Source organism: Bicyclus anynana, chromosome 11 (genome assembly GCF_947172395.1).
Source record: "Bicyclus anynana chromosome 11, ilBicAnyn1.1, whole genome shotgun sequence".
Lineage (NCBI taxonomy): Eukaryota > Metazoa > Arthropoda > Insecta > Lepidoptera > Nymphalidae > Bicyclus > Bicyclus anynana.
The window spans coordinates 10,881,537-10,905,126 of NC_069093.1; the positions used below are offsets into that span (position 1 = coordinate 10,881,537).

At 34.9% G+C, this 23,590-nt stretch overlaps 3 protein-coding genes across 3 annotated transcripts in view; 1 reads left to right on the top strand and 2 right to left on the bottom strand.

Moving 5' to 3' along the window:
* Nucleotides 1–19,048, bottom strand: part of LOC112049066 (sodium-independent sulfate anion transporter) — a 64,916-nt gene extending 45,868 nt beyond the window's left edge. The window contains exons 1-4 of the mRNA XM_024086823.2: nt 18,878–19,048; nt 13,654–13,831; nt 9,595–9,790; nt 8,224–8,444 (exon numbers count right to left, since the gene is read on the bottom strand). Of these exons, the coding sequence (XP_023942591.2) occupies nt 8,224–8,444; nt 9,595–9,790; nt 13,654–13,830 (594 nt within the window). The 5' untranslated portion in view covers nt 13,831; nt 18,878–19,048. The remainder of the gene's footprint in view (nt 1–8,223; nt 8,445–9,594; nt 9,791–13,653; nt 13,832–18,877) is intronic.
* LOC128198503 (uncharacterized) lies at nt 1,368–3,461 on the top strand. Its single transcript, XM_052884325.1, has 2 exons — nt 1,368–1,733; nt 2,683–3,461. Exons 1-2 carry the CDS (start codon nt 1,556–1,558, stop codon nt 3,411–3,413), a joined length of 909 nt encoding a protein of 302 aa, XP_052740285.1. The 5' UTR covers nt 1,368–1,555; the 3' UTR covers nt 3,414–3,461.
* Nucleotides 1,739–3,932, bottom strand: LOC128198501 (uncharacterized). Its single transcript, XM_052884323.1, has 2 exons — nt 3,481–3,932; nt 1,739–2,634 (listed from the first exon to the last, which is right to left on the bottom strand). The coding sequence occupies exons 1-2, from the start codon at nt 3,771–3,773 to the stop codon at nt 1,752–1,754; spliced, it is 1,176 nt and encodes a 391-aa protein (XP_052740283.1). The 5' UTR covers nt 3,774–3,932; the 3' UTR covers nt 1,739–1,751.
* Nucleotides 19,049–23,590: the final 4,542 nt, after the last annotated feature.

Below are 23,590 nucleotides of genomic sequence, written 5' to 3' on the forward strand. Positions count from 1 at the left end.
GCCGATTAAATCATATCGTTTTAGGATTTAATGACAGTTTTTTTTAAAATGGCCCTAATTAATATGTCACTGGCTTGGCCCCGCCTTCAAAGTGATCCATGGGTAGCACATACGATGTTATTTTTCGCTTTTTAGTTTAATTTTGTGACTTTGAAGTCGGTTAATTTTTTTGTTAAAAATATTTTATTTTGAAGTTGGTTCTTTGTATAAATTGGTTACTTTAGTTTTTAAAAATTGTTTATGAGCGTGATTGGGATGCACATATATTAATAGCATAACCAAGCCCAGAAAAATAAAAAACCTCGCAATTTGAAGATTAAAGGAACTAATTTCTTCCATTAGCATACTAAGCACAGACTACTCAAAATATATTCCGCCTCAATATGTTATATATTTCGCCTCAATTTATACCGAAATATATGTGGCGCTTCCAAATTCCAGGTTTGTTATATTTGTGATCGAGCCTCCTCAATGCCTCAGATATTTTCTCAAAAATATCGACCAGGTCTGTGACCATTATTAGTTTAGGTAACTAAAAGTGAAATTGTGGCGGCCTATATGACAGGAAACGAAATGACGTCATATTTGTTACAGTTACGACCATTATTTATATTTTAGGTAACATTGTGTATGACCGAACGCAAACTTTTTTCGTTATAATGCAACTAAAACTACTAGAAGTCAAATTGTGGCGGCCTTTAAGGCAGCAAACGAAATGACGTCATAATTGACCATTATTTATATTTTAGGTAACATTGTGTCAGCCTATGACCGAACGCAAACTTTTATCGTTATAATGCAACTAAAACTACTAGAAGTAAAGTTGTGGCAGCCTTTAAGGCAGCAAACGAAATGTCGTCATAATTATTATAGTTACGACCATTATTTATATTTTAGGTAACATTGTGTCAGCCTATGACCGAACGCGAACTTTTATCGTTATAATGCAACTAAAACTACAAGAAGTAAAATTGTGGCAGCCTTTAAGGCAGCAAACGAAATGACGTCATAATTGACCATTATTTATATTTAGGTAACATTGTGTCAGCCTATGACCGAACGCAAACTTTTATCGTTATAATGCAACTAAAACTACTAGAAGTAAAGTTGTGGCAGCCTTTAAGGCAGCAAACGAAATGTCGTCATAATTATTATAGTTACGACCATTATTTATATTTTAGGTAACATTGTGTCAGCCTATGACCGAACGCAAACTTTTATCGTTATAATGCAACTAAAACTACAAGAAGTAAAATTGTGGCGGCCTTTAAGGCAGCAAACGAAATGTCGTCATAATTATTATAGTTACGACCATTATTTATATTTTAGGTAACACTGTTCAACTAAAACTACTAGAAGTGAAATTGAGGCGGCCTATATGGGCCAGGCCACAACTGTGCGTTGCGGCGTCGCATCGCAAAAATCAACGACGCCGCACAACGCATCGTGGAAATTTCCGATGCGCTGCGCAACGTACAAATCTGCGATGCGACAACGCGTTGCCGTTTAGTCGGTGTCCATACTTTGAACGACCTGCACGTGTTTTTTAAGCGATATGGCGGAGTACGATGTCGACCACCTGATATCTTTAATTTACGAACGTCCCGTCCTTTGGGACAAAACTATATCACAATTCAAAGACAAAAATTTAAAAACAGAAGCATGGAGGGAAGTGTGTACAAGTTTATATTCAAATTTTGAGGAGTTAAATACTGTTGAAAAATCAAAAATCGGTAAGTACTTATAAACATTTATATTTTCGTTAACTGCCAACTTAGAGCTCCAATATTACTATTAAAATAATTACAAAATTCGTTTCTGATTATGTTAGCTTCTGTTCTACTTTCATGTGTTGTTTCGTGTAAAATTTGCAAAGAATCGTCAATAATCATTTCTTCAAACGTTTGTGCGCCATCTCGATTCAATACAAAGTTGTGTAATACACAGCATGCTTTTATAATGTCTATTGTGAAATCGTAAGAAACATTAATGGGTCGGTGAAATATGCGCCATTTATTTGCGAGTATGCCAAAAGCGCTCTCAACATATCGTCTGGCTCGGCTCAAACGATAATTAAAAACTCGTTTTTCTATCGATAAAAACTTCCCAGAATATGGGCGCATTATATTTTTTGTCAGTGGTAATCCTTCATCCGCCACGAAGACAAAAGGAATTTCTTTTTGAAAGCCAGGTAACGGTTTTGGCGGAGGTATAGATAATTGACCTTTTTTTAATAAGTCGTATAGTTTTGAATTTTGAAAAACAGTGGAGTCACATTCCTTACCATATGCACCTATATCGACATATATAAATTTGTAATTCGTATCAACAAGTGCTAATAGAACAATGGAATTATAATTTTTATAATTGAAAAATAGGGATCCACTGTGATCCGGGCTCAATATACGAATGTGTTTTCCATCTAGCGCTCCTATACAATTAGGAAAGTTGGTCTTTTTTTCATACTCTTGAGCAATTTGTTCCATCAGCTCTGTTGTAATTTTTGGTAATTCCAACCTTTTAAGAATGTTCCATAAAATACGACAAACAAATTTTACTATTTCTGTTATTGTAGATTTTCCACGATAATATGTGAAATGCATATCTTTAAAAGTATTTCCCGTCGCCAGGTACCTGAAAAAAAAAAAACAAAATAAATCATTATTCTTCATATTTTTTTAGGTAACGATGTCATAAAAAAATGGAGAGGAATCAAGGATAATTTTACAAAATACGAAAAAAAATTAAACGAGCAATGTAAATCCGGAGCTGGGGCCAAAAAAATTAAACAATATCATCTATACGACCAGCTCCTATTTCTGAAAAAGAATTTTCAAAATAAAACAACATCAAGTCTTGACGATGAAGAAATAAGACCAAGCACCTCAACCCAACAAAGCCAGCAACCTGTCATGCCACGTTACCAGCCTGCATCGCGTAAAAGAAAAATTGACGAAGACGAATTTGAGAAGAATATTATAGCTGCTTTAAAAACACCTGAAAGTAGACATTTATCTTTTTTTAAAGGAATTTTGCCATCATTGGAAAAATTGAATGATAATCAAACAATAATTTTCCAAAGTCGTGTCCTACAGATATTAACTGATTTACACCAACCATCATACTATCCCAGCCACTATCAAACTTCACAAACATCCGTCCAAGCAAACTATCAAACATCTCAAACAACTGTTCAGACTGGCTATCAAACAGCTCAAATGTCTATGCAGAGTGGCTACCAAACATCCATTCAACGCAGTGCCTTCCAAAGCGGATGCGAAACATCACCGGCACCTATGCAATCGTCTCCACAAACGCCAAGGAATGATGATGTAAATGAGCCAGAACAAATTAATTTCGATGAGGAACTAACAAATTTGACGAATGACACACAATCGGAATACGAGTTTTGAATAACACTAAATTGTGAAAATGATTAAACAGTATGATTATAGTATAAATAGTTTATTTTTTTCTTACCTTATAGTTAATCCCAGCATCTCCAGAGGTTCGATGGGTTTTCTAAATATGTATTTCTTTTGTAAATGAGGCTTTATCAAACTAAGAAGCTCTTCAAAACATCCTACACTCATCCTAAAGTAATCGAAAAATTTAACCTCGTCCACTTTTAGCGCCTCATATTTCCTTTTGAAGTGGTTTCCATCTTTATTCATAATTGTCAGTAATGGGTGCACCCAGTACTTTCTTTTCTGTTTCTTTTTCTTAATACGCCTTAACGCAAGCAGAAGTAGAACACGCGCAGTGCGATCCATGTCTCACTAGAAACTGAAACGTTGGTTAGCGTCTTTACGTACGATGTCGTATGCGATGAAATTTTTGCGTTGCGACATCGCATCGCATAGCTGTGCGATGTTGTTTTTACGATGCGACGCCGCAACGCACTGTTGTGGCCTGGCCCTTTAAGGCAGCAAACGAAATGTCGTCATAATTATTATAGTTACGACCATTATTTATATTTTAGGTAACACTGTTCAACTAAAACTACTAGAAGTGAAATTGAGGCGGCCTATATGGCAGCAAACGAAATGTCGTCATTATTATTAAAGTTACGACCATTATTTATATTTTAGGTAACACTGTGTCAGCCTATGACCGAACGCAAACTTTTGTCGTCATAATGCAGTTACGACGAGGTCACTTAGTGGATTGGGAGAGATGTAGCAAGTTGTGGAATTAGCGTCCACAAACAATAGAGCGAGCAATTAGACAGCTCGACAGAGTTTAATGTGCGCTGGGATTGTTCCACGCAAAATTAGTTGGCTACAACTGTGTTACGTGCGAACGTAAAAAATAATTTCTTGTTATCTAATGATTAAGTAATTTGGATGTTTGTAGTGTGGATTTTGACTATTTAATGTAAGTAAAATTCTTAATTTGAAACAGCTATATTATGTGGATATACATTGTTCTATCCATTCGTTGGCTTGTAATCATTCATAAAATTATTATACTTTAAATTATAAAGAAAATACTTCATTATTTTTTAAAATTTTGTGGTAATGGGAACTTGGAATGGTGCTGGGAACTTATTGCAAGATATTAGATAACATAGAGTAACGGCTCATTATATTTTGGTTAAAGCTCACGTGTCACTATAGTAAAACTAACTTTAAACTATTGGTATTTGGTATGGTAATAGTATAAAATACACTCACTAGTCTATTGGTATATATTGGTTAATACACTCACTACAGTCTATTGGTATATGTTGGTATGGTATTGGTATAAAATAAACTATGGTCATTTTATGATCGATTTGTCGTTGTCTATCGCTAATCTCAGGTTAGTTTAGTATGTAACTTTTTAGACCATGGAACATCAAACATTCTCTAAACTGTTGCGCCATCTTAGATCAAATCATCTTAGATTAAGATTCGACGGGTTATCAAACTTTATCACGAAGGTTGTCACAATGTCCTGCATATCCAAATAAATAAATTTCCAAATAAATTTCTGACCACGAAACTGTTACTATGCATTCCACCCTCTTTTATGACCAAGGTTTTACCGTGGCTATATCACAAATAACAGAAACCAGAACACTTCGTAAGGAACAATAACATTTTATTCTTATCCCAGAAGGCGCTAATACCGGAGTTCGTAGAGCCTTGAGTTGTAACAACTTGTGAAACTATAGAGCAAAGCAATAGAGGCAATAGAGTAAGGAAATTGAGCATGTTTTAACGAGCACTGTTATGTTATTAACTGGAGAAGACTCTATATAATTTAATGGGGATGATGACTAGGTTTGAATATATTGATTTTTATGATACATTCGGGTAAATAGGGTCAATGTTAACTAATTTATACATAAAAAGCAAAGATTGTCTGGATATTTGCAAAATAAATGAGATTATAAAATTTCAAAAACTATTAAAAATATTTCATCGTAATTAGATGAAAATTTATACAGTTTTAGCTTCCTTACATTAAATGTGACATTTTTTAATACATGAACTATAAGCATAAACGCACAAATAACAAAGATATTAGTAATTTTGTTTGAACGCGCATACAAATCTAACGATCATTACATTGCCTATGACGTCATTATTTCGAGCCATTTTGTATGGGGCGTTTTTCAGGGATCCGCGGTAGCGCTGGAAATCTGACTCTTTAAATCCCTGTAGCTCCGAAAGTAATGATCGCAGATACCCTGTTCCTTTTACAAAATTGCTTTACTATTAGTATACTCTTAATTTATATACAATTTAAAAAACTGTCATCATCCCTATTGTCTGAACAATAGATGCTATTGTTTACAAATCGGCTTTAATTAATTTACCTTATAGATACCTACATATAACTTACTTAACAAATTAATTCGAAAGCGAGTAAAATACGGAAATGAAATTAGTTCAACACAACATCGATATTCATGTTGACAAGCTTTCTAGACAATGGCCTAAGAATTTCTGTGCAATCGCAATGACCTCCGGCTTGTACATATGCTTTCTGTGCCTCCGGCATCCATGACTGGCAGACAGACAGACTTCAGTCTAGTTCGGTCTGGTACTACCAGTAGAGAATTACCGTCAGAAGGCGTTCCAGTACAATTCCCCATAGACCTCTTAATTAAACACCCACCCAGCGCGCACAGAAAATATTAATTAGATAAATGAGTCAAGCGTCGTTGAGAACCGTGATAACCCTGTGGATATGACCTCTGCCTCCGATTCCAGAGGGTGTGGGTTTGAATCCGGTTCGGTGCATTCACCTCCAACTTTTCAGTTGTTGGCATTTTAAGAAATTAAATATCACGTGTCTCAAACGGTGAAGGAAAAACATCGTGAGGAAACCTGCATACCAGAGAATTTTCCTAATTCTCTGAGTGTGTGAAGTATGCCAATCCGCATTGTGCCAGCGTAGTGGACTATTTGCCTAACCCCTCTCATTCTGAGAGGAGACTCGAGCTTAGCAATAGATTCAAGTGCAGATTTTTGTTCGCAATACAAACTAAAAAGATGTTTTTAGAAAAACGCAAAAATTTAACCTACATGAACATTTTTAGTAGAATTAGTTGCCTTTATGACATAACTCTTTCTAGGAAGTTCAGCCACTGTGGTTATTATATGACGTGTTTCCATAGAATCTCCTGTAAAGTGTTGATCAATATGTTGGCACAATATTTCCAACTTAACATCAAGTTCTTCCGTCAATTATTGTTAACCCAATAAAAAAGGCCTAATGAGTATTTTTAACCGACTTCCAAAAAGGACGAGGTTCTACGTTCGGCTGTATGTATGTTTTTTTTATGTATGTCCAGCGATATTTTCGTCATTTGTGGACGGATTTTAAAAATTATTTTTTTGTTTGAAAGGGTATACTTCCAGTGTGGTCCCAGGCGGTGCCAATCCAGTGCCGTGTTTTAATTAAAGCCGTTTCTGAAGGAACTACAGATACTGTAATTTCAACGGCGTGAATTGAAACATCACTGGCTTGGCACCGCCTTCAAACTGATCAGAAGGTAGCACATAAGTGCGATGTTGTTTTTTGCTTTTTAGTTTAGGTTATATTTTGTTTGTTGTTTTGTTGGAAAACGGTTGAATTTTTTTATTAAAATTTTTACACAAACGTCGTCAAAAACGAGTTACAAGACAATGTGAATCCGTCAAAATAAACAGTAAATGAGAAAAAATACGTCTGAGAAAAACGTTTACTTACTAACAAAGTACCGGTAGTGAACAATTGGTCGCAATTAGAGAGCCCAGCGATCATGAAGATAACGAGACACAAGTTGGAGCTAAGATTATTGTGACGCCATTGTATTATGTCACTTCTCGTATTTACTCAAATACGACTTTTTAGAACAATGTTTCTCCTAGCCACGCGGTATTGGTAACTACTTACTTGTTGGCATGTAAAAAATGCACTAAATAAAGTAGCTTCTTTGAACGTAATAATAGTTAAATACGCACCTAAATGTTCTAAATTGAATGCTCACAAAACCTAAAACTTTAATGAATTCTCTGGCTGAATAAAACTTTTAAGACTTAATTAATATTACTTCCTTTTCAATTTATCAAATATTCTAATCTTGAACTTTATTATTACTACTTTAAGTAGGAACCTACTACCTACTTGTGTTCTGTTTTATTTATTATCTGTTTGTATTTTTACAAACAAAAGTTTATAACTAAAGAATAAGAAATCCCATTTCAGGTAGATTTACAAATATTAATTACCCTGATATTTTAACAAATTATATTAGAAATCTGCCTAATATCCTTAATCTACTCAAAGGCTTTTATGCTCTACTCAAGTATTTCTTTTAGTTATTATAAGTTCATGAACAAAGTCTTCACCATCACGTAAACATCGAGGTAATCCAGCTACTCGACGTTACGAATACAATGAGAAGATTTAAACGGACCAAACCATTTGTTACTGTTTAGTGACTAGTGATAGTGTAGTGTTCATACAGGAAGTTCACGTGAAAAGTGACCTAAAGACGTAATAGTTAGTAAAAGACTAAGATTAAGTTATTGGACATTATCTTAGTATAATAATAATCTATTTTAAGTTTAGGTTGAAGTTAAATTATTAATTAGTCACATAAGTAGGCTAGACCGTAATCCTATGAAGTACCAAATTGGTACTTTAACAGAAAAAAATGCTTTAAAAACTGCATTTGAATATCGAGAACTAAACACATTAGTATTGTAAACACATATAAGCACTTGTAGTAAAAAGATAACTTACTTTCATTCCCATAAGGACGATACAGCAGGACAAACCAAGAAGCGTGTCTTCCAGTCTAGTTTGTCCAATGTGATGGAACACGCCACCCCAAGTGGATATGAAAGTCTCGGCACTAAACTTCAAGCCAAAGAGACCTTTGATCTGGGAAGAGGCGATTGTAATCGCCGCAGCGGATGTGAAACCAGACACCACTGGTAATGATACAAATTCGACGAGAAAACCTGAAATTTAAAACAATTTAGTTACAACATGTGATATAGTTTAAAATACAAGATATATTTCTACACAGAACATTACATAACAAGTCCCATGGCGTTGGGGAAAAGACTGCGCGGGTGTGAAATCGTACGTGCGGGGAAGTGAGGTGCATCAGACGTGGATTTTTCATTCATCGCTACACGCCCCCTGGCTCGCGCGGGCCATCGAGATTGTTACGAACGAAGTTGCCAAGCTATAGCTGTTATAACAAATCACATAAATATCATACTTGCTACCAACTCGTATATTATAAACATTTATTTAGGTAATTGTTATAAAAAAAATGAAACGGATGAAATTTGGGCAACATTTAAATAAAAGCGAAAGGTCTCATCTCGAAATTTCGAAAATCGTTTGACGTACAAAGATGAAATTTGGCAAGGAGATAGTTTAGAGTTAGTTAGGAATAACGAATATTGCGACAGGGCCGGATTAAGGAGGTCAAAGGGCGGACGAAGTCGCAGGCGTCTGCTAATAATTATATAATCATGGTTTACATGTTACCAATTTATATAATATTCTATAAACGTGAAAATTTGTATGGATTTTTGTTTGTTTCACGCAGAAACTACTGAAAGGATTTAAAACGATAAATTATATCCTAGTTTAATACATAGGCTACTTTTTATCTTGGAAAGTCCTTGGTTCACGGACGTAATTCTCATCAATGGTTCTAGTATAAATAATCTTATAAACCTATATAATGTTTTTCAGATAGCATGGGTACGGTGACAGTTCGTTTCACTCTTTTTGTTTGCCGCGATTTACGATAATAGTACGTATTATGAACGTCATAGAGGCGACTGTCACCGTACCCATGCTATACGAAAAACACTTTAGTTAACTATATTATGACCATATCTTAATAGATATAACATACTTTCTAAGATAGGTATTGAGAAGCCATAAGTTTTGGTCCATTTGGTCTTTATAAATAACCTATTAAAAAAACATCCAATCATCTGAGAAATGTCATCTACCTACTATGTAACATCCACGAAGGGATGTCAGTTGGCACCATATCATTAGATACTCAAAATCTCAATTTCGTATATGTCATCTAACTGTCAAAGTTAGTGAACTCAAACAAATTAAACAAATCGCAATACTTACCAAGTTGTACAATTCCAGCAATCAATTGTATAATGCCACCGATGAAACAGAGAAGTATCGCAAAATCAGGATTCGTTCCATTTGTGTACGTGAATGTTAGAAGTGAGAGTAAAGCCGTAGGGCCTATGTTGATTTGCGGGCAGGTTCCCATGACTGCGTAAACGAAACTGCCAGCAAAGGAAGCGTAGAGGCCATACTGAAAAAAAATAAAGGTTATTTAGGAATCGTTCGTTTTTGTTTGCTTTGAATCCTTTTTGATGGTTTTTTTTTCATGTTGAGTAAATGCCGTTTAGCTCCCTGGAACTACTGCGACGTCACCGGGAGGGGGGGGGGGGGGGGGGGCAAGCGCAGAAGCATCGCCTGTGCACGAAGTCTGAAATAAAAACAGAGGACGGAACGACTCTCTAAGGGCGTATTTTAGAAAAAAATATTTCAAACGCTGGAGGTATTTGAGCTTGTACCACCTGCGCACACGTTTATTTTTGTTCTTTGAAAGTTGCCCTTGACTACAATCTCACCTAAGGGCTAATAATTTTGACTGAAAATTTCTTAGAAAAACAATTTAAAAAAAATTCAACCGACTTCAAAAACATACTGACTAAATGAATCTTCTAAACTAATGATCAGTTTGAAGACGGTGCTAGCCCGATAATGTATTAATTCAATCCACGTAAGAATATCATAAATATTTAGGTTTGTAGTGCTTTAATGTTTTAACGGAAAAAATATAAAACGTTATAGTTGCGATTTTTGAAAGTTCCCCTCGATTTCTCCAGGATCCCATCATCAGATCCTGATACAGTGACAATGGGACCACTTCAGGAGTATACATTTTCAAACAAAAAAAATATTCAAATCGGTCCAGGCGTCATCGAGTAATCAGATAACACACACAAACAAAAATAAACATACAGTCGAAATGAGAACCTCCTCCTTTTTTGAAGTCGGTTAAAAAGATACGCTCAATATTACATAGCTGACCCAGGACTTGAACCAAGTTCCTTGAGTTCTGTACAAGGTTAACCACTTGACCAAGAGGCAGAAATTATGATAAAATGTTGGACCTTGACTTAACGTCTAGTGCAAACGCTATTATGCATTTTATCTAATAGAATCGAATAACAGGAAAATTTTGAATGCCACCTGTATAATAATAGTATACCTATCTACTTACATTCCATACAGTTAAAAAAACTAAATTTTATTTCGTAATTAATCTTAGTAAAAAACTGTTAAAATTCTAATCTACTCGCATTAAAAGATCTAATAAATCTACAACTAACTTACCTATATATTTCTGTTTTATTCTAACTCTATATTTCTGTCAAATTTTGACTCAAAGTCTTTAACGTTTTATAATATTTTGTATAAATTATTACAATTATTCTGCAAATTGTTTTACTTTTGTGTTCCTTATAAAACTATCTACCAGAAACAAACTTTTGTTTTAAACTCTATAAACTCATAGACCAGGATCCGTGGGACATTTTTACAATTGATTAATAAGAAGTTAATTTGTGTAGCTTCATCATCATCTAGATGAGACGCTTAACTTTTTTTATTTACTAAAATTCTTGATTCTGGTAGCTAACTGGGTTACCAAGTAATAAAAATTCTGAGCGTCAGAATGAGATAGTGTAATTTGTAGGACATTGTGGCTGTTAATTTGTTTAACTATTAATTAAGCAACAGACAACAAACGACTGCTTAGTAAAAATTTTTAATAAGTCATTGTGATACAAGTTGGGAGGAGTGGAGTTTAACTAACCATATGTTATTTTTTTACTGTTTACTTAATTACTGTTACTTAATTAATAGTTACACACAACTTGACAGCCAGAATGTCTTACAAATTGCGTGATACATTATCTCGTTCCGACGCTCAAAATTTTTTATTACCTAGTAACTCAGCTAGCTACCAGAATTCAGAATTTTCGTAAATAAAAATGTTGTGCGTCTCAAGCTACTCACGGAAAATACACTTGATAGCAATCAATTGTAAAAATATTCCACGGATCCTGGGCTATCATTTGGAAATCTAGAAAAAACAAATAAAGGAAGTGGAGCAACTTTTCTGTATTTCAACTAAGACTCTACACGCCTGATAAAAATCCATTAGAGGAACTTTACTGAAACTAAATGATTCAGCTTTTATAAAAGTTAAGAGTTTCGCATTTTACGTGTTCGTTTTCTTCGACTCACTCCAACTGGCGTTGCTTCATTTCCCATTGAAGTACAGAAAATCTTTTAGATGTTTTAAAAACATTTGAAATTCGAAATGATTTTTAAAATAATAGATTTTTAAAATAATTTTGTTTGAAGAAACTTTTAAGTTAAGTAGGTATAAATTCTTTTTTTGATGGAAAGGAGAACTTCCGAGGGTGGTACCATGAGGAGGAAACCAAGAGCTGATATTGGAATCGTTTTGTGATTGAAAAGTATAATTTTGTCAAATCTAAAGTTAGGTTAGGTTAGAACATTAAAGTTCTGGTAGAATTTTTTTTTATTGATAAGTTAGCCCTTGATTGCTATCTCACCTGATGTTAAGTGACATTGCAGCAGTCTCAGATGGTAGCGGCCTTACTTGAAAGATAGTAAATTAACAAAAAATATTTTACAAAACATCATGTTTTGCGAATTTACCAATTTTTTGTTTCGATTTTGACTGGGTTTTTTTTTGGAAAAAATAAACAAAAGAAGTTTGTCAAACAGTAAGAAACAACTTATTTGCGGCGAAGTTATTTACTTTAATATTATCACAATTCCACGGATTCACGGAAACACCATGTGTCATTAGAGACTGATCAGTATATATTTGCAAGTAAATCTTGTGGTTATAAAAACTTAGAAGCAGTTTCTTGATTTTATAGATAACTTTACACCTATACGCGACATCTGTTATCTTTAAATATATAAATTAATCCATATATCCCTTGGTCACGATATCACGCGTGAACGGCTGGACCGATTTCACAATTTAATTTTGATGTATTTGTTATTGTTAAGAGAAGGTTCTTGTGACAGAAAAAAATTAATGAATTGCGCAGAAAATTAGAAAAAGGGGTAGGGGTAGGGTTAGGATAGGGGTTAGGACGAAGTCGGTAATAAAAGTTATAGAAATACTAAAGAATACTGCCCGAATAACCGTCTTTAGAAATGATCTTATTTCCTTTCCAAGTAAGCGAATAGGCAGTGTTACGAGTGGACAATAGTCCAACGGGTAGGGATCAAATCTCTTGGCAGTGAAATCATTGAGATATAGGTATTCTATTTTCGGAAGAACGTTTAACGTTAGTCGTAGTGACAAAATGTATAGTGAAGACATGGGACAGGCGTGTTTGTGAACAACTAAGAAGCGTCAACAAAGTAGACAGCCAATCCGTGGAGCATTTTTAAGATTGATTACTATCAAGTTAATTTTCCGTGAGTAGCTTCTTCTTGATGAGACGTTAAATTTTTAAATTTACGGAAATTTTTGATTCTGGTAACTAACTGGGTTACTAGGTTATGGAAATTTCTGAGCGTCGTTACAAGATAATGTATGACGAAATTTGTAGGACATTGTGGCTGTTAAGTTGTATAACTATTAATTAAGCAACAGCTGGTTAGTAACAACTATGACGGCCTCCGTGGCGCAGTGGACTTACAAGACGGAGGTCCTGGGGTCGATCCCCGGCTGGGCTGATTGAGGTTTTCTTAATTGGTCCAGGTCTGGCTGGTGGGAGGCTTCGGCTTCGTGGCTAGTTACCACCCTACCGACAAAGACGTACCGCCAAGCGATTTAGCGTTCCGGTACGATGTCGTGTAGAAACTGAAAGGGGTGTGGATTGTCATCCTACTCCTAACAAGTTAGCCCACTTCCATCTTAGATTGTATCATCACTGACATCAGGTGAGATTGTAGTCAAGGGCTAACTTGTACAGAATAAAAAAAATAAAAAAACTTAATAACTGCCAAATTGATACAAGTTGGTAGTTTACCAAAAATTGATGACGAAGAATGATTTGTACAGAACCCTCGATGGGTGAATCCCACTCACACTTGTCCGGTTATTTTTACCTGTGGCTCGAATCCGGCGAGGGATGCGTAGGCGATAGACTGCGGAACCAAAGTAAGTGCCACAGTGATGCCAGCTATCAAATCTCCGACACCGGTCTCGGTGTTGTAGCTTTTAGACCAGTTCAGTATGGGGAAAACCCTCCCGACCAGTTGTCGGGGCTGTACCTTTAACATCATTCTGTAAAAAACACATACTTATTAACAAAACATACTATATTCATTAATATTTACAAACACAAAAACCTCTTTTTTTTAATTCTTTACAAGTTAGCCCTTGACTACAATCTCATGTAATGCGAATTGATGATAAAAATGGACTCGGGCTAACGTGTTAGGAGGAGAATGAAAATCCCCCCTCCTCCCCCCCCCCCCCTTCGGTTTATCTAACTTTTTTTCAGTTTATCTACCTTGTTTTTACCATAGGTCAGGTACTGACGGATTTAAACACTACACGGCATCATACCGGAACGCTAAATCGCTTGTATATGGGTATTTATTACCTCAATGGGTGTGAGTTAACTATATGAATCGAAATCAAAATTTCTAAATATTTTAAGTGGGAAATCGCCCACGCCCAATGAGACATGCTTTCGATTCCGCAATTTTTAATAATTATGTAACTACATAATGTGTTTCTAAAATTTAGAAAGCTTTAGGAAACTTTTAAAATTATACCTTTATAGTTTCTTGCATTTTTACTAAATGGTATGGACTGTATAAGTATAATAAATATAATAAATTGACTGAAAGAACTATGGGCTTTAAATCAGAATATCGGACGCCGCGTGGTTCCCGTTCCCGTAGGAATACGGTGATAAAATATAGCCTATAGCACTCGGGGATAGTATAGCTTCACAACAATGAAAGTCAGTTTAAATCGGTTCAGTAGTTTCAGAGCCTATTCTATTAGTCATCGACCCATATTCGGCTCAGTCTCCTCCGTCTCCTTAGTCAGAGTCTCCTCTAAGAATGAGAGGGGTTAGGCCTAATAGTTCACCACGCTGGCCTAATACGGATTGGCAGACTTCACACAACAAGAGAATTAAGAAAATTCTCTAGTGTGCAGGTTTCCTCTCGATGTTTTTCCTTACCTCTATTTAATTTCTTAAAATGCACACAACTGAAAAGTTGGAGGTGCATGTCCCGGACCGGATTCGAATCTACACCTCACCGGAATCGGAGACAGTTGTAAAGCTTTAATTTAAAATTTTAATTTATTCACCGTCAAAACAGGACTTTTGTATGTACTCATATTATACAAGATATGCTGGTGCAAAATGTTTATATCAGTTCCAGTAAACAATTTTGGTATTTATGTAAATTGTTTGTTTATATTACTATTTTCGTCAATTCCACACCAATTATAAAAACAAAAACAACATTTTATGCAAAAGAATATGCCAATTATCGTGCAAATAAGACGATAATTTGCATGTAATGCATATCATGGATAATTTGCATTTGAGTGCCTTTGTTATGTATTGTTGAATGTTATTGAGTGAATTTTACAAAATGTTCTTATTTTAATTTTAATTTTATATGCATGATTTATTAAGGTGGCCATATACCTACAATATGGTGATCTGCCTCATTCATTTATATATCTATACTTACGAGTAATATTATGTCAGCCACTGACGATCAAGTAATCTCACAAACTTGCAGCGCTAACGGACTGACAACCAACACACAATAACCTCTTTATTTCATCTGGTTATTAATTTGTTTTTTTGCAGTGCATATGTGAACAAATAAATCTATTCTATGTACCTAGTTCTAGATGCACGAAGCGATACGTTGCCTAATATTTATTGAAGAATACTTTTTTTTATATTATTCCTTTTTCTTTCAAATTATTCGTAAAGTTTGTTAGGAGTGACTATTTTGAATGATTACCACAATAGTCCAATGGACTTAAAATGTAGAGTAGTAGAGAAGTTATACTAACGAAAATCCTGTGCGAATCAGTTCAGTTCATTTAAAAAAAAAACCGTACCTACTCATATTATACATTTACAAACGGATCTAAAAAAAGAAGCTTCATATTTTTAATATTACTTTTTATCTACTTAGATAAAAACCGTAATACAGTTTAAATGTTGTTTAGTATAACTATTCTGTAAATTGTACCTCACGTAATAATTCCATGAAACCGATTTAATGGAAATAAAAACTTATAATCAAAAAAATTTTACAAGAATATAAAAAATTTACGTAGATAGCCATTTTTTAACCGCATTGTAATAGACCCAACAAAAAATATCTAAACGATAGGTTCGTTTAGATTTTTTTTGTTATAAGTATTACAAAAACCAATCCAATACAATAAAGTTAAAATACACTATAGACGAGAGCCTTCATGGTCTCAGCCATTTTATCTAAACAAATTCATTACCAGCTTTGTTTTTATTTGAATGTCTCACAAAACCTGCCGGTCAATTCACTAACGGCCTCCGTGGCGCAGTGGTATGCGCAATGGATTTACAAGACGGAGGTCCTGGGTTCGATCCCCGGCTGGGCCGATGGAGGTTTTCTTAATTGGTCTAGGTCTGGATGGTGGGAGGCTTCGGCCGTGGCTACCACCCTTCCGACAAAGACCAAGATTTAGCGTTCCGGTACGATAAAATGTAGAAACTGAAAAGGGTGTGGATTGTCTTCCTACTCCTAACAAGTTAGCCCGCTACCATCTTAGATTACATCATCACTTGCCATCAAGTGAGATTGTGGTCAAGGGCTAACTTGTAAAGAATAAAAAAAAAATTGACGTAAGTTAGCTACCATTTTTTTTTCGCTGGGAAATCAAATCAAAACCGCATTTTCTTATTCCGTAAACAAAATAATAATAATAAAAAATAGTAATATAGTTAACAAAAATCAAAATAAGCTTAATAGTAGACCCAGCCGGGAATCGAACCTAGGACCTCCGTCTTGTAAATCCACCGCGCATACCACTACGCCAAAATTTTGATCAGGTAGTATGAAATTGATGTAGGTAGAATCATTTGATAGGTAGCTATTGTTACTAATACTTAGGTCACGTGATTTCGTATTCACTAATATAAGTACTCATATTATATACAAATGGAAAACGGAAAAAAGAAGCTTTATATTTTTTAAAAACGACTAAAATATTACCCAGAATAAAATAAAATTTATTAAGTATTTCAAAGAATAATAAAAACTCAACTAAGTAGGTACTTCTTATCTGGTATTTTATCGTACATTCTTACTTAAGTAAATTAATTACCATTAAATTAAACATAATTTTCTTCAGGTTAATTTTATACACGTAAATGATAAAACCACGTACTTAGTAAGTATATATACCACCTACATTTTATATTTAGCAAGGCACCCATTCAACTTCCTGCCATTGACAAAACACAATGATTGCCCTTCCACGGTTTGAATGGCTCAATAAACACGAAGGTCCAAAATTCTATTCTCTTCTGGGGTCAAAATTTCTAAATTAATACAGCTGGCCTATTCACTATTTAGTCTTTATTATCAACTGACAAAACAACTGACAAAATGTCATCTACATACTGTATGATATCCACCATTCGGCACCGGATGACATTTGTTACATAGAATCTCAATTTAGTATAATGTGAACTAGCATACGTCAAAATTAGTGAATAGGCTACTCGCCTGCCTAAACTAAAAAGATTTTTTGCATATAGGCAGTTTAGATGCCTAGAAACTCTAATCACATTTTTATTTGTGACAATAATATCGTAATTGTAATATTTTTATAAAACAAAATTGTATTTTTATCACGTCACCACAAACTCCAATCATAAGCTGTGACGTCATTCGCTACAAGCCATCGGTTTGTGATTGGCGCTTGCGGTGACGTGATCTATCACAACACTGCAAATGCCAATCACGCTGTTATATCTATGAATGACGTCACTTGCTAATGTGTTTACGTAGATATTTTTTCATTTCTATTAAATTTTTTACTAGTTATTATTGACAGGACAAAATAAAATATAGCTTATAATACTTCCATAATTCAGTTTAAACAATGTTTACAAAAGAGGCAAGTAGCCTATTGCCTTGTTTTAAGAAAGGCCGATTCAAGATTAACGACTACTATCAGACTGATGTTAATAATAATGACCAGGACCGATTAAACGTGCTCTCTGAGGCACGAGGGTGTAACCAACGATATTTTTACTAGAGACATGGCACTAGCGCGTCGAAACTGAGACGGGCAAATGTGGCTAACTGTTTTATGTTCAAACTAGCGGACACCCGTGACTTCTTCCGCGTGGTATTCAGTTTTTCACAAATCCCGCAGAAACGATGGATTTTTCCGGGATGAAAAGTGTTAATCCAGAGTAAACAATATTTCCATTCCAAATTTCAGACAAATCGCTTCAGTTGCCGCAGCGTAAAAGAGGAACAAACATACTTACACACAAACTTACGCCTTTATAGTAGAGTGTGATAAATAAATATAGTCACAAAGAAAGTTATTTTAACAAATAGTACTGAAATATTGTCTACAATGATGAGTTCTGTGTTGAAGAAGTGTAAAATCTATGTATTATACATAAATATATAATGTAAGTAAACACAAAAATTGTGCGCTCAATGAAATAGCTGATTTCGGATTACTTTTTGGGATAATTTTTGCCTTAACATATCTAAAGTATAAAATATCGTTGGGTGTCACACCATCAATTTACCAACTCGAAGCTGAATAATCGTGCTAAAAAAATTCTTAAAAGAAATAATAGCTCAGGATTCGAACCCAGGACTTCGTTATTCAAAACCACATAGGCTAACCACTGGAGTAATGAGACAATTATACATTTTTCTAACTGCAAAATTCAAATACTACCCAGGCCAATAATATCATTGACCTAACCCGTCTACGGTTCAGGGAGTTGGACACAATCGAGAGGACGTGGGTTCGATTTCCGCCCGTTGGAAAAGTCGAAAAAATGGTCTATGCTTTTCATAGACCAGTTTTTCGACTTCGAATAATTAGAGTTAATAGATGATTTGGTAAAAATTAAAATAATAGTCACGTTTTTCGCTACTTAAATACTGCACAAGAGCAATGTTCACTTATATCATCATGTGTTATATAATTTGCATACAGATACAACAAATCATAATAATATACCCCATAAAGTTACACGTTACTTACTTAGCAAAATTGACGTCAAATAAAAAATAAAGATAAACACATTTAAAAAAAAAATATTACCTATTCAAATATAAACTATTCACAAGTAATTTTGTTCACCACACTTAAACATTTTTTGGCACATCAAAGACGTTTAACTTCCCGCGTTTTATCACCTGTCATTACGCACGCGCCGTTTACACTTTTTAACATGCGCGATAGGCAAAGGCTTAATGTAAACTGCCTGACTTGCACTGTACCAAGTACTTCGAGCATGCTGTAATCTATTTATTTTCCTCACGATTTTTTCATTAACAAATTCGATTATGAGTTAAAAAAGTTGCTTAAAAATTTTTTACTTGCAAAGACAAAGTGAAAAAATATTTTATTCAATTAAAAACTTACAGAATGTTATCAATATATATTTTTTTTCAATTAATTTTTGTTTTTACTAATTTTAATAACTATGGATTATTTAAAATAATAATTAATTAACAATGTTACTTTACACATTTTTTTTTTAACTTTATACATTCCCGTAGGGAACAGGCAAACGTATTATACCGTACAGCCAGTGTCTTCAGTGTTTAATAATTATTTTAATATTCATATTGTCACATTTGAAATTAGCGATTATACTTTTTTCCATTCTGAGCCCAGATGAAAGGGTCAATAGCCATACATAATATCTTACTACATGAGTATTTATAACTCCGAAAAACAGTCCTAAATATTTTACGAATAAACCTACAATTTAATGTATCAAATTTACTAAATTATTAATATTGTCATTGATAAAAAAAAAATCATGATTATTTTTTATCATTGTTAGTTTTATCTTGTCTCTTACAATAATTATTAAGTCAATATTAATTGTTGCTGTATTTTTATTTCAATTTGGCTTAATAAATTAATTTAAAAATGTGCCCTGTATGTCTGATGGACTTTAATCACTGGTATAATATTTTATGGCTATTTTTTGTGAGGAAAGGTGTAAGTAACAAACATTTATTTTACTTTACAAAAAATATCTATAGCACGCCCATATTTTACACCTTCTTAATTCAATTTCCTTAAGGAAAAGTCCTTCGAAATTTAACTTAAACAAGTTAAGGCAGCCAAGACTATAGATAGTATAGATCTCGTATTATTACGTGGCCGTTAAAGGATAATGTATAATGTATTGTAATCTTGTCATCAGAGTGTAATACTTTTCGACGGCCTCAGTCGAGTCGAGTCAGCCACTGCGGTATGCGCGGCGGATTTACAAGACGGAGGTCCCGGGTTCGATCCCCGGCAGAGCCGATTGATGTTTTCTTAATTGGTCCAGGTCTGGCTGGTGGAAGGTTTCGTGACTACTTGCCACCCTACCGGCAAAGACGTACCGCCAAGAGATGTAGCGTTCCGGTACGATGTCGTGTAGAAACCGTAATAAGAGTGAATTTTCATCCTCCTTCAAAGAAGGTATCTCGCTTCCATCTTAGATTGCATCACTTACCATCCGGTGAGATTGTAGTCAAGGACTGACTTGTAAAGAATAAAAAAATACACTGTAGTATTCCGGTACTACCGGAATCAAACTAAATAATTCTAACTATAATAAATGAACTAATCAGAAGTGCCGCCAGCTTGTCATCTATCTCTATCTATCTCTTGGCGGGTAAAAGAGATCACTAACGCTGGCAACATAATTAGGTCGCCAGTCGCGCGCTGACTTATCTTACACAACTCTGGTACAGATAATGTATAGGAAAGGAAAATTCACCCCTGCAGGCTAATTCACTATCTTTTGACTTAGGCCTGTTGGCAATACGAAATTGAAATTCTATGTAACAGATGTCATCCGGTGCCTACTGGTGGATATCATAAAGTGGATGACATTTCTCAATTGATTTGATGTTCATTTAAGCCAGTTGGACCAACTAGGCAGTTAACATTTAATAATTATTATTAACCTTTTAGATAAATTAATAATTTATAGATAGTTATAGTCACAATGAGGAAAATGAACGTGAAGGTTTTAGTACTTACAACCTTTACTATAATCAAGTTGACGGACGCCTTCGACTTCGTTCGAAATTTTGTTTTTACAAATTCCACGGAATTCATGGATATTTCCAACCTAAAAGCATATACGTTGTTCAATAACCACCCCTATCTTCCAGTGAAAGTTCCATTAAAATCGGTTCATCCGTTCCAAAGATAAGTCACCATTAGACAAACAGACAGACAGACAAGAAATTAAAAAGGTGTGTTTTTGTTTAGTGTTGTTTAAGTAAATAAAATGCGGATTGACAAACTTCGTACATGTAGAGAATTGATAAAATTCAAGGTATGCAGGTTTCGTCACGATGTTTTTCCTTTACCGTTTGAGACACGTGATATTTAATTTCTTTAAATGCACATAACTTTAAAGTTGAAAGTGCATGCCCCAGACCGGATTCGAACCTACGCCGTCCGGAGTCAGAGGCAGAAGTCATACCCACTGGGCTTTCACAGCTCTGACAGACAGACACTTTTTATATTGTATTATTTAGTATTGATAAGCTTAATTGATCAACACAATTAAGGGTATTGTTTACGTATATTAAAAATTATCTATACTTATAATAAATCTGTAGAGAGGTCAATTCTGTACATAAAATAATATATTTTCAAAATAACTATCAAGGGGTGATTAGTGATCGATACTGATGCCAAAAATGCAATCAGTAAAATTTTTGTCTGTCTATTTGTCTGAATGTCTGTATGTTCGTAATAGAAACAAAAACTACTTGACGGATTTTAACAAAACTTGGTACAATTGTTCTTCATACTCCTGGGCACGTTATAGTATACTTTTCATCACGCTACGATCAATAGGAGCAGATCAGTGAAGGGAAATGTTGGGATAAAGGGAATAGTTACTCCATTTTTTTAGCTTCCATCGCGTATGCAGCCTTAATGACTAGGGTACGGGTAGGGTAGGGTAGGGGTAGGGGTAGTTGAAAGTTTACACCGACTTTCACGCGAACGTAGTCGCGGGCTTCCGCTAGTATACAATGCTTTAATTCGTTTCTACACGCGTGGCGTACCGTTTCCAATAAACAAAAGTTATTCAGGTGTTGCAATTGATTCGTTACACGGACGAATAGATTTGAATTAACCATTGAAAATATTGACAATTGTTTATTTATTTGTTACGTACTTATATATAGGTGTCAAAGGTTACGTAATAATACATTGATCTAATAGCGGTATTGCATTTTATGTATAACCTTTACCTACCTATATATATTTATGAGAATCGTAAAATTAAATCTGGAAAAATGTTTTTTAGGGTACTCCCCTACATGTAAAGTGAGTATGATTTTACTCGTTTATTTTATAGTGTGGGGTATCGTTGGATAGGTCTTTGAAAGATATGAGGGGTCTCCTATCTCATTTTTTGATTTAAGGATTTGTTTGGTAAAATATTAAGCTTTTAAGAGATCATTTTTGTTAGAGTCAAGTGTGACTGGACAGTTAAGCCATATCTATAGGTAATATTATAAAGCTGAAGAGTTTGTTTGAGCTGAGATTAGCACGCTCAATCAAACAAACAAGTTTGATTGAGCGTGCTAATCTCAGGGACTACTGGTCCGATTTGAAAATTCTTTCAGTGTTAGAAAGCCCATTTATAGAGGAAGGCTATAGGCTATATATTATCCCCGTATTCCTACGGAAACGGGAACCACGCGGGTGAAATCGCGCGGCGTCAGCTAGTATTTTATAATTTTATAATGTTATGTGTTGCACATCAAAAAATAAAGATCTTTCTTTCTTTCTATAATTCTGTGCCCAGTGGCGTGCACAAGGTTTTTAACTAGGTTAGGCACTATACGCAAAAATTTTACAAAATGGAAGATTCCTCCTCCAATACAGGTTCATAGTTAATCCTCAGGGTATGCAGTGTATTTATGCATCTATGAAGTGCACGCCACTGCCAGGACCTATTAGAAAGCTATATGAAAAATATACACCAATTTTTCCAGCTGACATTGTCAGGTATCTACGCGAGTTTTCCACACACAGACAATTGGCCCTGGGCTAACTTTGCTGCAGGCTGTATCCGACGTGTAAACGGAAAAACCACACTCAAATCCATTCCGCACAAACAAATAAAAAACCTGCTATCGTATATGGCAGTTTTTGTGGCTGGATATATAAATTGTTTAACGTGTTGTTAGTGCTTGCTAAACATTCGGTAGCGCCTTATGACGTAAGCTACAGTTTAGGTAGATACACCACTATTACCTATGGTGCTTCTCCACCAAAGATGTGCTTCCCAGCTATGCTGCGAAGATGTGACATCTCATCATCATCATCATATCAGCCGATGGACGTCCACTGCAGAACTTTTGTAGGGACTTCCAAACATCACGATACTGAGCCACCTGCATCCAGCGAATCCCTGCGACTCGCTCTATGTCGTCAATCCACCTGGTCAGTGGGGGTCGACCGACACTGCGCTGTGTTATTTAGTCTCGCTCTATCAAAATTAGTGAAAACTGATCCATTTAAAATAGTATTCAAAGTTAGTAAGTAATTGTATGCCGGTATGTAATTCGGTCCGGGGCATGCACCTCCAACTTTTCAGTTGTGTGCATTTTAAGAAATTAAATAACAAGTGTCTCAAACGGTAAAGAAAAACATCGTGAGGAAACCTGCATACCAGATGATTTTCTTAATTCTCTGTATGTGTGAAGTCTGCCAATCCGCATTAGGTCAGCGTGGTGAACTATTGGCCTAAGCCCTCTCATTCTGAGAGGAGAC

What these genes read in the sequence shown, in the direction of transcription:
- LOC128198501 (XM_052884323.1), bottom strand. Translation starts at nt 3,773, where the DNA reads ATGGATCGCACTGCGCGTGTTCTACTTCTGCTTGCGTTAAGGCGTATT. An exon ending in ATGCTGGGATTAACTATAAG is followed by an intron (nt 2,635 to 3,480) that starts GTAAGAAAAAAA and finishes TTTTTTTTTCAG; the next exon opens with GTACCTGGCGACGGGAAATA.
- LOC128198503 (XM_052884325.1), top strand. Translation starts at nt 1,556, where the DNA reads ATGGCGGAGTACGATGTCGACCACCTGATATCTTTAATTTACGAACGT. An exon ending in TGTTGAAAAATCAAAAATCG is followed by an intron (nt 1,734 to 2,682) that starts GTAAGTACTTAT and finishes ATATTTTTTTAG; the next exon opens with GTAACGATGTCATAAAAAAA.